Source organism: Apaloderma vittatum, unplaced genomic scaffold (assembly GCF_000703405.1).
Source record: "Apaloderma vittatum isolate BGI_N311 unplaced genomic scaffold, ASM70340v1 scaffold4984, whole genome shotgun sequence".
Lineage (NCBI taxonomy): Eukaryota > Metazoa > Chordata > Aves > Trogoniformes > Trogonidae > Apaloderma > Apaloderma vittatum.
In genome coordinates this window covers 28,190-42,817 of record NW_009710829.1, presented here as the reverse complement: position 1 = coordinate 42,817, position 14,628 = coordinate 28,190, and the positions used below count along the sequence as shown (strand labels likewise).

At 41.9% G+C, this 14,628-nt stretch overlaps 1 protein-coding gene across 1 annotated transcript in view; it reads left to right on the top strand.

The window, feature by feature from the left end:
- EPB41L4B (erythrocyte membrane protein band 4.1 like 4B) overlaps positions 1-14,225 on the top strand; it is a gene marked incomplete at both ends in the record, with an annotated part of 60,381 nt that extends 46,156 nt beyond the window's left edge. Inside the window, 3 exons of the mRNA XM_009867395.1 lie at positions 3,149-3,169; positions 4,224-4,339; positions 14,100-14,225. Coding sequence (XP_009865697.1) covers positions 3,149-3,169; positions 4,224-4,339; positions 14,100-14,225 — 263 coding nt within the window. The remainder of the gene's footprint in view (positions 1-3,148; positions 3,170-4,223; positions 4,340-14,099) is intronic.
- Between the last annotated feature and the right edge of the window lie 403 nt (positions 14,226-14,628).

Sequence of the window (14,628 nt, the reverse complement as noted above, 5' to 3'; positions counted from 1 at the left end):
CATCTGGGCTGTGGTCTTGCACAACCAGTTGCCTGTGGGCAACTTCTGGGCAGCTCACCCTGGCCGTGCAGCTGCTGGGCCTGGGCCGATGGGTCAGAGGACTGCCACGAGCGCTGGCAGCGGAGGGATGCTGGCAAGCCGAAGCTGGAAAGCCTCGCCCGGGCTATCAGCCTGGTGCAGCAGGAGGCAGTGACCTTCCCGGGGGGTAGTGTGCCAGCCTGCATTTTTCTTTCCCGAATTAGAGTTGAAGCATGCCAGGAAATTCATTCAGAGCCAGCTATGCTGAGTGTCTCCATCCTGAGGGCACTGCAGGCCCTGTTGTCCCTGTCCCTTTCCTGAGGGACCCCCCACCCTGCCAGCAGCCCCACGTCAGCCCCCAGGGCCTCAGCTGCTGCCCCAGTGGCGCTGCAGCAGGGCCTGTCTCCAGTTTCCCACAGCCCTGCCATGGGCCCTGCTGAGCCAGGCCCACCTGGGGAACAACAGGTGATTAAAGAAACAACAGCAAAAAACCACAGTAACGAGGAGTTTATTCCAGCTCTATGTCTCCCTTAGGCTGTACTGCTTTCCTACTCCTTGTTGCATGGCCTTAGAAGAAGCTTAGAAAGGCATGAGGGGAGACATCAGGGCACTTCTGTTTGTGCCCACTGTTACCTGCAGGATGAGATGTGGGGTCCAGGAGGCTGTATTCCCCCAGGCACGGAATGAGGGTGCGCTCTCTCCCCCAAACCCTTGCTGTGCTCAGGGGGTGAAGCCTCCCCCCAGCCTGTTCATGATGCAGCCTTGGGGAATTTGTACATAATTATCTGCTGCTGGGCATGTACAGCCTTTTCCCCTGGCCTCTCTGGCAGCTGTGGTGCTCTGAAAGGGACATCAACACCTGAGATGCGTGTAGTGCCTTTTCCTGGAGGTAGATGTAGCTTTCTTTTGTTTTGTTTCCTTTACTGCTGGTTCATGCTAGCTGTTTGAATAGAGAAAAGGGAATCGGTGCTGTTTTCTGACATGACCTAATGCCAGCAGTGCCAAACGACAGTTCCCGGTTTCTCTAAGGGAGCAGAAGGGGACGAGGCACCTTGGAGGGGAGGCTCTGGGGCGGGCATGCCAACTGCATCCAGCCGAGCTGCCCTGGTGAATGCGCGTGGCCCGCACTGGCTTGTCTTAAAGCGAGAATGCTGCCCCATGGCCACCCATCGCCGATACCTTGAGGATACCTCTAGCCATGAATCCAGCCAGAGATACACAGCTGATTTCCCTTGAAAGGCCAGTTCACAGTTAGACCTCGTGTGTTTACACTGCTAAAGCAGTAGGGATAGGACCACTTCCTTTAAAACAGAACCAAGTTACTTATTTGCAGTTTGAGGTGATGGATCTGGGTACCTTTTCAAAGTTTGGTGCTCAGCGGGCGTGTTTTGGATTGTTTTGTTTTTATTGGATTTGTTAAAATGCTGCTCAGGCTATTTCAGGTCAGAAAAACATGTTATAGAGAGCCTGTGGAAAAGTCTCATAACGTATGTGCTGTAGCAGTTAGGAGCATTCTGGCTGTCAGTCAGTTATCTAGGGTAGCACATGTGGCTGAGTGTGTGGGACAAGAAAAACTCAGGCAGGGGAGACACTATCAGGGGTCTGCGTCAGGAATGTAGGGAGACGAGGGACTCATATGTGGTTCCAGGCTGTATGGAAAGGCCACTGCTGGGAAAGTGTTTCTAGGAAATAACTGGTCACTAACCTGGGGACACTTTCACGGAAGAGAGTGTTTGTGATCAGAGTATCTCAAGTGGAAATGCCTGGAGAGCCGAAAGGTCTCATGGGGGAAATAGCTATTCTAGTGAAAACTTCCCCATGAGGCTGGCAGAGGTGAGACTGTGTACACCAGCACTTCTTGTCTGGCTACCGTGTAATTTTCCAAAGGACCATGAGCATTTTGTGGCTTACTCCAGCTCCTGTTGACTGGACTCGTCTCTGAGGTGGTTTTAAATTCATCTGAAGTGGAATGTGGAGTGACCCACAGGTGTGTATGGGGCTGAGAGAAGGAGAAAGCATCTGCCTTTCCTCCACTTACACCTCTTCTGCTCTGAGCAACCCAGTCGAGTTAGATGTCCCTGCTTACTGCAGGGTAGGTGGCCTAGATGACCTTTAAAGGTCCCTTCCAACCCAATGATTTCTGTGTTCCTATGAGTCTTGTAAATGCCAAAATTCCCATCCGATTCACAGGACATAGGCAGGAGAGAGGGAACCATCGATATGCCCAGCCAAGGTTCCCTTTAAATACTGCTGGATATTTCCCAGAAAACACGCAGCCTGGGGTTTTTTTACAGAAAACAAACCCGGGCCAGACCTGCCTGATTTTTCACATTCCAAGTAATTTGTCTACTTCAATTACTGGAATAAAGCGAAATCCAGTGAAACAAATCTGACGTGCCTGTTTATGAAGGCAGTTCAGCAGAAGATGTTGTTTTCTTGCGTTCACCCCGATTAGTGTATTTGCAATTCTGCCCTTCGCCTCGAAGCAAACGTACACAGGTCCTATCTTTTCATACAGCACATCTTCCCCCAGTGTATTTGCAGAATCCCAGTGCCAGGGACTTCTGTACTCAACAGCAGTTAGCCTTGCAGCGCCAGCGCCGCCTCACAGAGAGGGTGAGCTGCTTGCTAAGACTAATTGGCATGGCAACAACGTGCATGGATTATCAGGTGCACATGAGCAGATCTACCGGCAACAGCTGGGGCTATCACTGAAAGCAGATGCCAACAAGTATGCGATGTAGCTCACGGAATTATTATGGTGGAAAACGAACAAGAAGAGGGGGGCCCAGCTCGCCTCTTGAACTCGGGCTGAGCTTGCAGGTTATCGCTTAAAAAATAGACATGCTTTATTCCTGAACTGCTCGCTGCAGAAGTCCTTGTGTAACCCTGAGCAGAGAAGGGTGTAGTACAGACTGAGTTTCAGGCTGAAAACAGTGCTTTGAAAAACCACAGTGCTGCCAGATCCTTTGTTGAAATGAAAGCCCAGCTTTGCCAAGACTTAATGCTGACTCAGGAAATGTATGTCTTCTGTAGGACTTCAGTTTTTTGCCTGTTTTTTTAATCTATGTTTGAGATTGAGTTAAAAGGCTGAACTGGCTAGCTTGTTTTCCAGAGCTCTCCCTTTAAGCAAAAACAAAACAGCTTAAAAGTCAGTTTTAAACCATAGCAAATGTAAATAATTTAAATAAGACACTTTCTCCCTTCTATGTTCTTAACAGGAAAATAGAATGTGTTTCTTCAAAAAAAACCTAAAAAACAACCATCATCATGTCTTGTCTCATGGCTGTGGTAATTTATTCCCGGTATAACAGATTTTGCTTATATCCCTGTAAGCTGGTTTTAGCAGTTTGTCTCTAGTCAGCAAAGCCCTTAATGTATATTTAAACAGCTGTAGAATTAGATCTTGAGTGAGTAATATTTATTATTCTTAGAACAGCTTAAGAACCTGATCCAAACCAAACTGCAGTCAATGCAAGGTTTTTATTGATTTCAGTGGGCTTTGAATGAGACTCCAGAGATTACCAAATTGTTCCCAACTGTTATTACCTAAAATCGATTGCAAAAAGAAATACAGGAGGACGCAGAGTTTAGTTAAATCATCACATGATGAAGTTCATGTTTCTCAGACTGCTTGCAAATATATGTGTATATGCCATACCATCCCCAAGATGTTTGCAGAGACCTTTCTGGGCTGTCTCAAAAAATACATTTCTTCATCTTTCTGTGTCAGTGGCTTGCTCAAAATCTCTGTTGACACTGCACAGCAAATTTCTGACAACAGTCTTAAAGACACTGGCATATAAATAAAGATGTCTGAGAGAAGCCAACAGCTATACTCTGATCTCCTTACAGATCACATGTTCTGAGAATGGCACCTTGGCTGCATAAATAATCCCTCTGGTGTCAACTGAGTTTTAAAATACAGAAGGGGTGGAGGGGGGAGGTAAGGAGAGAAGTGTCTAGCCTAAAGCAGGCAAAAGCTCTGTAGGAATGAAGGGATGGGTGAGAAGGAGGAGGGAGAGGAATTGTTTGCTCAACAGAAAAAAGGCGTAATTCTGAAATATTTTAGAGGGTCTTACAGGGTAGATTGTTTGCTGACCACTGTCTCTTCAAATGCAGTTGTGTCTTACTCTGCAGTTTTTCTGTAGCCTCCCTTCAGACTGTGTTGTTTTTTTCTTTCTTTCTTTTGGGTGTCATCTTAGAACTGAGCTCAGGACTTCCCCTTCTTTATGATGAAACTTCCCATCTGAAGAAAATAGAAACGGAGAGTGTGAAGGTAGTTGGACCATGGCCAGCCCTGCACATCAGTATGAACAAGGTATAGAATATACATATATACTTTTACATATATATATGCCAGAGAGGCTTTTTGTCACTTCATGTTCAAAAGCTGCAACTTTTTCACATCCAAATCAAATCAACATTCATCTGCAACTGTCTTGCTTTTTAATCACCTCTCACCATCTCCTTATGGGACTGGGGTTTGGTTTTTAGATTTAACATTTCCTTCAACTTTGTCTTTTAAGATTTCAGAAGCTTCTGCAACAATGTTATAATGTAGTTTTAGTTTAGTTGTGAAGAGTTAGTCATCTCGGCAGCCCAGAGGTGTAAAAAAATAACAACACTTTCAGTGATAAAAAAAATAAATCTTGGTTTTTCTACATGAGGAGTATGTGGTATGCCTTAAAACCCCCCTGGCATCTGATGTTAGTGGGTGTTTTATGAGTGAGATTTTGCAGGGGTGGCAAAACAGTCCTGACCCACTGTTTCCGCAAGAGATCAGAGGCCCCCAGGTCAGTGGTTCCTTGTATCAGGAAAAATCCTTTGTGCCTTTCTGTGGGGTGCCCTGAGCTGAGTCTGGATAGAACCACGGAGTCCTGGATTTCTGGTTTGCTACCACATCAGTCCTGAGCTGGCCCAGTGAAGTCGATGAGAGCGTTGCCACTGGCTTCAAATGAGGTGGGTTTGGGCCACCTGTGACTATACAGACCTGTTAAAAGAAACATGGTGTCTGTCAGTTCAAGCAAGAACTCAACTAAATTACTTTACCTTGGTTTTACAAACAGCCTTTTGTTATGGATATTATTTCAACTAGCGTTAGGGAAATTAAAATCAAAGGAGAGGTGGCAAAGTGTGTTGAAAACATAAGCACAAAGGGACTGTGTATCTATATAGCATGATCTTTCTTTTTTCTTGATGAGAGAATCAGTAGATGAAAGTCAAGTGAGTCAGTGAGTCAGGTGTTTCTAATACAAAAATAAATCCTGGATTTTTTTTTCAGTATTCTAGTTAATTAAAACAAATGCATAACACTGTGGATTTTCTTTCCTCAAGATTTGCTCAAAGACCCATATTCAGGGTGTGTCATGGGAGGTGATGTAGTTCAGCAAAAGAATGCTGAAGGCACAAGGACGTGCCTTATGAATGTGGTGATGAGGGAATGACCTTTGGCATGACTTTTGGAGACCTCTGAGTGGACAGACAAAGGTGGAATATTTTAATCTTTTTCCCCAATCTGTTTGGTTATCAGTTGTGAGCTGTCATTTCATCTGAATGGTTGGTTCAAGTGGGTATAAAAAGTTAAATTATAAAGTAGACTAATTGGGGTGAAATGGAAAAAAGGAGTCATCTTTTTCCTGTGGACATTTCTCAAATTCTTCTTCTAGAAATGCTTTTAACTGGTAATAAATACAGGTTTTTATAGGCAAAGCTAATTAAGCATTGACATAGTTGGCCAAAGGAAGATTCTCCATCTCACACATTCATCCAGTGAATATTCAGGTCTTAGGAGAACCCTAGCTGACAACATTCACTTAGGTGCAATGTCTGAAACATGTTTGAAAGGACTGTCCTACACTATTGAGCTTATCGACAGCTCAGTTTGACATATGTAAAGGGCCAAAGTGAAGAAGCTGGAAGACACTCTGTGTGTTGGCAAGCAGATAAACCAGTTTGGCCTGTATGGCACAAAAGATCAGAACAGATTATTTCAGTTGTACCCTTATGATTTCAAAATGAGTAGATTTATGGTCTTTTTTCTTTCTTTAAATGAAAGCTTAGATACTTTGGTCCTTTATTTCACCGTACTGTGCAAGTAGTCCCAACAGAGTCCCTGTGACTTCTGCCTGGCAAAGCCTGACTTCTGATCCTTTTTTTCGTCTTCTCTGAAAAACTGTGGAGGAAGAACTCAGCTTTTCTATAATTAGTAGGTTCCTTTGACTTGTCCTGACAGCTCTTGTCCACAGTCAGATGGATTATTTATTTAAGGACTAATTAACAGAACCAGTATCATAGCAAGTCAGTGCTTCATAATAAATGCAGCTGCACAGTAAATGCAGCCTGTGTCTGCTGTGGTGAAACTGCCATCAGTCAAAATTTAGCTGATGGAAAAGTCTTGCAGTGAGCACCAGGAGCTGCTAAATGCTTCTGTTTCTGGCAAAAGTGAAACAGAAGGCAAGGCTGGAGACATGGATTGTCTAATGAAAACCTTCTCCTGGCAGGCGTAGAAGACCTGGGCTTAAGACCTGGGCAGCAATCCCATGAACAGCAGTTACCATGTAGGGAGGGAGGCCAGTCCCTCAAAATTTATTAAAATTGCCATTTTGAGCCATCTGAAAATTATACATGCTCTTGAAACAGGCCCAGACCCACCGCTGGAAAGGACCTCAGTGATCAAGCCTTCATGTTACAGGCTGTGGGTTGTGACTGACGAATCATTTTGAAGTTTTTGTGTCCCCTTGTTTGCGGTTTCTCCTTCAAGTACCATTTTCTGGCCTAGATCCTAGTGAAATGTGTACAAAGAGCTCGTAAAGCTAAAGCAAACAAACCACAGGTCTTTGAGCTTTGAGCAGATCCTGGAGTTGCCTCAGTGAAAGAGAGGGACACGCTGTAAATATCAAGCTAACCCTGGGCTGAAATGCTGCAGAGAGTCGCTCAGCACAAAGATAGTGGGGCAGGTTAGACAGGATTGAACAGCCCTGGACTGTGACAAGTGTTTTTTTCAATGAGAGTGTGGCCTTTAAAGCTTCTTTGGTTACGGTATGTAGTTAACTAGCTACTCAGTCCAACAGTGAACAGCTTTTAATGAGTGGTCAGTGTGCCTAGTTTCTGGCCAAAAAAAAAAAAGGTAATAGCTCTCCTGCACTACCCAATTGATTTCTTATCTACTAAGTGCTTTTTATTTCCTAGTTTTTCATTCTCTGAAATGTTATGCTTGAACGAAACCAGTGAAGCAGTTATGAAGCTTCTTCATTTGCTGTATTGCTGAAAATAAAGCAATGATTTCCATGTCTGTTGTGGAGTCCCAACTTTCACTACCTCTCTTCCTGTTGCTATAATTATTATTTTTTTAAGTGAAGTGCTTTGGGGCTGGAATTTGTCAGGCTTAATAATCAACCCATAAGGGAATTAACAAGAAATTGGCTAAATTAGATTCAGCAGTTAATTAATTTGATTGTCCGCTACAGCAAACTTCATCTCATGGGAATCATGAATAAAGATGAATAAATGTGTCCAATGTCTTTTCTAGAGCTGTTTAGTACAGGTGGATGTATCTGTTCACCTACTGAATGATAAAAGTCAGTTTCAACATGCATTTCATGCCCTTTGGTGCTAGCAGACTCCTTAATCTCTAGGAGAGGCAAGCCAAAGTGTTGTAGCTGTGAACGTATTGCTGATTTTCTTTCTTGCAAGCCTTTCATTAGAAAAATATGTTCTTCTATCACCCCTTGCTACATGTGTCTACCTGCGAATATACTTATAATATAAAGCCAAGAATGTATTGTTAGCATTTCTGAAATTTTGCAAGTGTAGTAGTTATTAGTCCAGAAGTAATTATTACATAAAAAGAGAGAATACAATGCAGTTCAAATTGTTTCTACTCCTTTCCCTGGATGTTATGCTTACTCTTTCTCTATCTCCCTGGGTCCCTTGATTCATTGATCACTTTGTTCTGGTGGGGTCAAAGGGGTTCTTACAATGGTCCTAGAATCATAGAATTGTTTAGGTTGGAAAAGACGTTTAAGATCACCGTGTCCAACTGGTAACCTAGTAATGCCAGGTCCACCACTAAACCATGTCCCTAAGCATGACATCTGTGTGTCTTTCAAGTACCTCCAGGGATGCTGGTTGAAGTACTTCCCTAGGCAGCCTCTTCCAGTGTTCCATCGAGATGTGTTCATGGTTTCTTCTCCTTCACCCTAGGATCTTCTCTAGGTCCTTTCATATGTTTGCAAACATGCTTTTTTTTACACCTTGGTCTTTGTTCATCTGCATCTTCACATTACACCCAAATTTATTCTACATGATGCTTTTTACGTATATATGCTAGGTACTATGTCTTTACTGTGTTAATTGCCCCTAAAACCATTTTTGCCCAAGTCCAGGTCTGCACTTCTTTAACTGGCCATTGGTGGGATGTTTATAATCATGGGATCTCCAGGACCAGCCTCTAGTGCTCCTCTATACCTCCTGTGTCTCCACTTCTCAAGACCTCTGTTATCTTACTAGCCCTGTGTTTCTTTGTGGTACATCGTTGTCTTAGAGTCATAAATATCTTGCTCTACAAAGAGTTACTTCTGGTGTTACTGTATTCTATATAAAAATATTACTGTTACAGCTGGACCTAGTAAAACAAAGCTGCAGGCAGATCAAGAAAAGTTTAGACAGAGCAAGACCAATGAGCTTCAATGGCTTTGCACTCTGCTTTAAGCTTACAGGCTTTTGCTAGCATGGCAATACCAAATCACAGGGTTACCCAGTTACACTACTGATCGCTTGTAAATTATGCCACTTCCAAAAAAAAAAAGGAAGCAATGAAACTCTCTGCCCTGTGCACAACTCCAAAGCCTAAAGCTATGGCAATTCCAAAAATCAATTGTGGTTTAAAAAAAAAAAACAACCAAACACAAACCTAGCTCACTTTATTAATATGTCTGTAACTCTTCTGTGTGATGCACCGATCAGAGGCTATACCCTGGGAAACAAGGCTACCATGAGCCAGTAAGGCTATCACGAGGCTTGGCACGGACAGAGACAGGATCTAATAATACTAAGCAATAGCCTTTTATAAAATAAGTTTGATACCAGGAACTGAAGAGGTTTGCTCCAAGGGTATATGCATAACAAAACTTATTGTGAGTTGCCCTTGTGGCCAAGAGGGCCAATGGAGTCCTGGAGTGCATTAAGAAAACTGTGTCCAGCAGGTCTAGGGAAGTTCTCCTCCCCCTCTGCTCTGCCTTGGTGAGACCACACCTGGAATATTGTGTCCAGTTCTGGGCTCCCCAATTCAAGAGAGACAGAGACCTACTGCAGACAGTCCAATGGGGAGCTACAAGGTTGATTAAGGGACTTGAACATCTCTCCCATGAAGAGAGATGGAGAGAACTGGGGCTGTTTAGTCTTGAAAGGAGATGGCTGAGAGGGGTCTTATTAACACATATAAATATCTGAGGGGTGGGTGTCAAGAGGAAGGGGACAATCTCTTCTCAGTGATACCTAGCAACAGAAAAAGAAATAATGGATTTAAGTTAGAACATAGGAAGTTCCACCTCAACGTGATGAGAAACTTCTTCACTGTGAGGGTAACTGAGCCCTGGCACAGGCTGCCCAGAGAGGTTGTGGAGTCTCCTTCTCTGGAGACTTTCCAAACCCACCTGGACACGTTCCTGTGTGGCTGCCCTAGGGGATCCTGCTCTGGCAGGGGGGTTGGACTAGATGGTCTCTTCCAACCCTGAACATTTTGTGATTCTGTATCTTCAACTGATAGCTGACCTGAGGAAGGTCTAATGTATCTGACAGCTTAGTGAGGGGGTTTTTGTTTGGTTGGTTTTCCATATTTTTTTTTTCATAAATGATGCAGCTTCTGCTTTTGAACTTTACTCCAAATAAGAGCAACACATGGTCATGCAGGTCTTACCATTATAGTATCTGTAAATGGTAGCAGCTGTCGCATAGAAAAAAAATCAATACATCCTCTGGTGGAAAGGGACAAAAGAGCCTCTAGACTTTCATGAACATTTGCAGAGGTAGTTGAGTCTCAGGAACCCAAAGGATTTTGACCTTACATTGCTAATGTGCATTCAGAACCTATACACCTGTGTTGTCCTCATTAAAATTTTACCTCCAACTAGTAGTGATGACTAGCAATGAGGAATAGAACTGCGTTCCTAAACAAAATATTAATTTTGTTCTTCAAATGTCTCCAGCTAAATACATTTTTTAAATACGCTATCTGGCTAAGAAGATACTATTGATAAATTCACAGAGGCAAAAGAACATGAATCTTACTCTTGATACAAAGTTTGATGTGGAACAAAGCATGAACATTTTAAAGCAGAGAGAATGGAAATGTTAAGAGTAAGAGTGATATTGCTGTGTTTTGTGCAACTATTTTTGTATTCTGTATGTGTAGTTAATACTCAGTTAGCTTTGCAAACCAAAGCCGGTGTCATCACTGTCTAACACTGGACAAATATGCCTTCTAGTTTCAGCAAATGTAATTGAATTTAAAGTAAATGTTTGGGAGAAGAAAAGCAAACCTAAGACCTCAATTATAAAAAGAAAAAAAGAAATCTAATTTCATGTATGTATGTATCTGAGCTTGTTCAACACACTTCTATCAAACCCATTTAAATGCACTTCTCCAGTGTTCTCCTCCTCTGGAAAAGTAAAGTTGTTCTTCAAGGGTGAAGGTGAAGACGTTGCTGTATATGTAGTTAGTATTCAATTAGCTTTGCAAACCAAAGCCAGTGTCATCACTATCTAACACTGTACAGGAAAACTGGAGAGGGAAAATTGGAGTGTTGTCACGTATCTTAACTTAATGTTTTCTTCCTTATTTCTAAACTTTTTAGGATGAGTTTAGATTACAATTTTAAGTAATAAGATTATTTCTTCAAGTTTGACTCTCAATTGAAAAGGGGCATCTCAGATTCTTTGGAATTACATAATAAGAAATGATGAAATTGGAATTTTCATTAACATTATGCCACATTTATTTTTCTAATGACTTCCACATAGAATGCTCTTAGTTTCTTAATCAAAAAAAAATTTAATAACTGCCGCCCTGGTACAACATTTGAATACCCAGCTGATATCCTTATGCTTCACTCATCAATGTGAGCAATAAGGATTCTGGAAATGTAAGATTTCTTTATTATACAGCTAAATAAAGTAGATTACAGCTTTCAATCTTAGAGCAATAATATATAGAGATTCCTAATGCAGGCAGGCTTTAGATCTTTGATTTTTTTTTTTATAAACTAGTGAAATGAGCCATAGAAGGTACTGTGTGGCTTTGTATAGTCCTGAAATGTTTTATTTTTCTTTTACCTTCTTAATGAAAATTATACTTTAGGAATTAAATTGGGGGATGAACAGGCTTATATGTAAAGATTAGCAGCATTAAGGTGCGATAGGGACTTCAGTATAGATGCTTAGAAGTGCTAATAGCCTGCAATAAGGGGATGCTACATCGTTCTGTGATTTGAGTTCACTTTAAGTCTGGATCTTCAGTGCCACCGGCTGTGTGTGTGACAGTCTCAGCTCACCAGCTATGTAAGAGCTGAATTCAGTAATGATTCAGTATGTGCCACACCCTGGCTGAAAAGTCCATCGTTTTCAAGGCAGACTGGCAAAGGAGGCTTTCCAGTATATCCAGAAGCTGGAGGAGGTCTGGGTCAGGTCGAGCACTCCCAAGCCCTGTCTGGGGTTTGTTTGCAGTCAGCGTGGCCACCGGGGCAGAGGGAGGTGGTGGCCTCCGGCTGCTGGCTCAACATCTGGTGAGCAGGACAAGGCCAAGTGGCGATTGTAGCCACGTCTGCTCTTCATGTGTCATCAGTCACTGAAGGTGCTGCTGCTGCTCCTGGCGGGCTGCAGCAAAGAAAATTTTGTTTGCTTGAAGTGAAACCCTCGAAGTGTGACCCAAACAAGGGCTCAAGCAAAACTGAATGCCCAGGAATGGCTTCTAAGAAGTCTGCAACGTCCAGCAGCAGTTTTTCCCTTTTCGCTAGGTCACTGAGCATCAGCATTTGGATGTGTCAGGTCATGGGAATCTCACTGTGAGACTTACACATCAAATCCCACACTGGGGAGAGTCTCCATTACATGGTGTCCTGTGGTATAATCCTGAATACAGCAGGTGATTTAGACTTTTTGAGAGTTCCCAGATACAGGGCAGCCCCGAGGGCTTTTATCTTGCTTTTGGTCCACGTGGGGAAATTGAGCGGGTGAGGAAGAACATGAAGAATGAAAAATATCCATATCCATCTGAATAGCAGATAGATGGGACTTTGGAACTTTTTGAGCTACAAAACAATGTTGTGTCCTAAACAAGCATAGTTTGTCATGGTTTAGCAAGTAAAATACATTTGCCTGATTTTGCTTGACTGAAAGGATATTTAATTAGCATCCAGTTCTAAAACAAAAGTGAGATTTTGCATGGCCTTTACAAATGCCACTGTGATGTCCTCTCTGCTGTTAGAAATCAATACACTTAAAAGTTAACAGTAATAGCAAACCTTTTAAAATGTCTAGTAATGCACTGTGGCTACCAAGGCTACTGGTGAAGAAAAAGTTGTGCTTTCTTTACAGTTAATTTTGTCCTTTTGAGTATCTGTACTTCTTGGCTTCATGAGTATCCTAGAAAAGAAACCTATGGCAAACATATATTTAATAGGCTTTATCAGAACTACCATTATATTCAAGACTGAATAGATAACCACAGTTCCATAAGTTGCTCCAGTTGGATGCTGTCACTTCTCATTTTAAGTATTTTATTTTTCCTTTAAGAGGAAAGTGGAGAGAATGAAAAATACAAAAATATATTCCACTAAAACCAGTAAATATGGCTCAGCAAATAGACATTTATGAGTGATAAGACACTAGTTACCATGGGGGAGGGCAGAAGGAAGAATAAAGGAGGCAGGTTTTGAAGTCAAAGGGCTATTTGTACGGTAATTTCAGTGGCTAAAAAATGACCGGTTCTCTCTTGAAATACTTTGCCAAAGGTGAACCTCAAAGATGTGCTGGACCTGGTTTACTGATGCCTCGCACTTGTTTTACTGATGCCTTATACCTGTTTTGCCTGAAATCTAAATGGCAGAATTACCTACCTGTTCTGCCTGGGTGGATACAATCACTCGCTCTTTGCAGCGATGAGAGTGGGAAATTAATGCATAATCTCAGCTGCTGCTCGGTTCTAATTCGGGTCTCATGTCCAGAAAGAATAGAAGAGTTTGCAATGGCTGTTATGCCATTGCCCAATTCTTCTTTAAATATGTATAAGATAATACAGTTTGATTGTTTAAGAGTTCATGTTTACAATCCTTGTCTCATTCATGCCCTGTTTGTTTATATATTAGTATGGCATTATCCTTTTTTTTTTTTTTTTTTTTACTTTCTGTATGGGAAGTTTATTCATGCTGGCATTTCTGCTGGATGTAGTTTGTTTAAGGCACAAAATCTTCAGGTCATGTTTGAACAGGTCACTAAACTAGCTGTCCTGAGGCTTCAGATTTCTGATCCAGATTATTGCGTAGGTAAAGGCTTGACATCAAGTGGAAACAGCAACAGCAACGTTTATACTTCCTGAATTCTTTCTGACAAAAGAGATTTTGTTTGGCTTGCGATTGCGCGGACATCCTTTCGATTCCCCTGGTTGAATTTGTAAAGTCCCTTTACATTCTTAGGGTGTAAGAAATCACTGTTCGCTATAGCTGGGTATTGTGAACCTTTCCCTCTTCTGCTTGCTGTGGGGTATTTTGAGACAATGTTTTTCTTCCTCCTTGTGATCACAGATTTAGGCAACCACTCCAGGGTGTGGCTGGGCTTTTTCTAAGTATCTTCACATCAGTTTCTTGCTTCTATTACTCAACTTTCCCTGAAGCTTTTCTTGTCTTGAAAAGAGTATCAAGTCATTAAATATATTTATATTTTTATTCTAAGATGTATCTATCAGGGTATGAGCATGGAAATATTGCTGAATCAAGTTGTTACAAGTAAAAGTTTCACCTTTGACTATTTTGTTAACTTACCTTTCTAATCTATGTCACTGTGCTTGTCTTTTATATTAAATACAGGTGGAAGACAAAAAAATATCCGAAAAGACTCTTCATGCCCCTGTCTCACCGTCATCTGTACCTGACCATATGAAGTGCAATATCCTTAAAGCTCAAGTGGAAGCTGCTTTTAGAGTAGGCACCCAGGTAATCTGTGTTTAATATTCCATCTTTCTAGTTTTTGCATAGCTTGCACCAGTTTTCCAAAATCATGTCATTCCTGAGCAAGCACCTTACTTTATCTCAAGTATCCACATTGACCTAGCTTTCTCCAGCTGCACTGCAGTTTCTTCTGGTAGATGATGGATATGACGGAAGTAGGAAATTTGTCTTAACTGATGTGATTAATACATCTGAGAGAGGCTGAGAAAATAATCCAGAATGCCCCAGGAAATCTCCATATTTTGATTTTTTCACTGTAGCTTTTACTTACTTTGTAGGTAAGAAACAATAACTTCTGGAGTTTTCTGAGACTGCCCACCACACGTGGTGTTTCAAAAGCACAACAAGTCTTGTAGTAATATCATGCAACTGAAAATGGCTGCTAGAT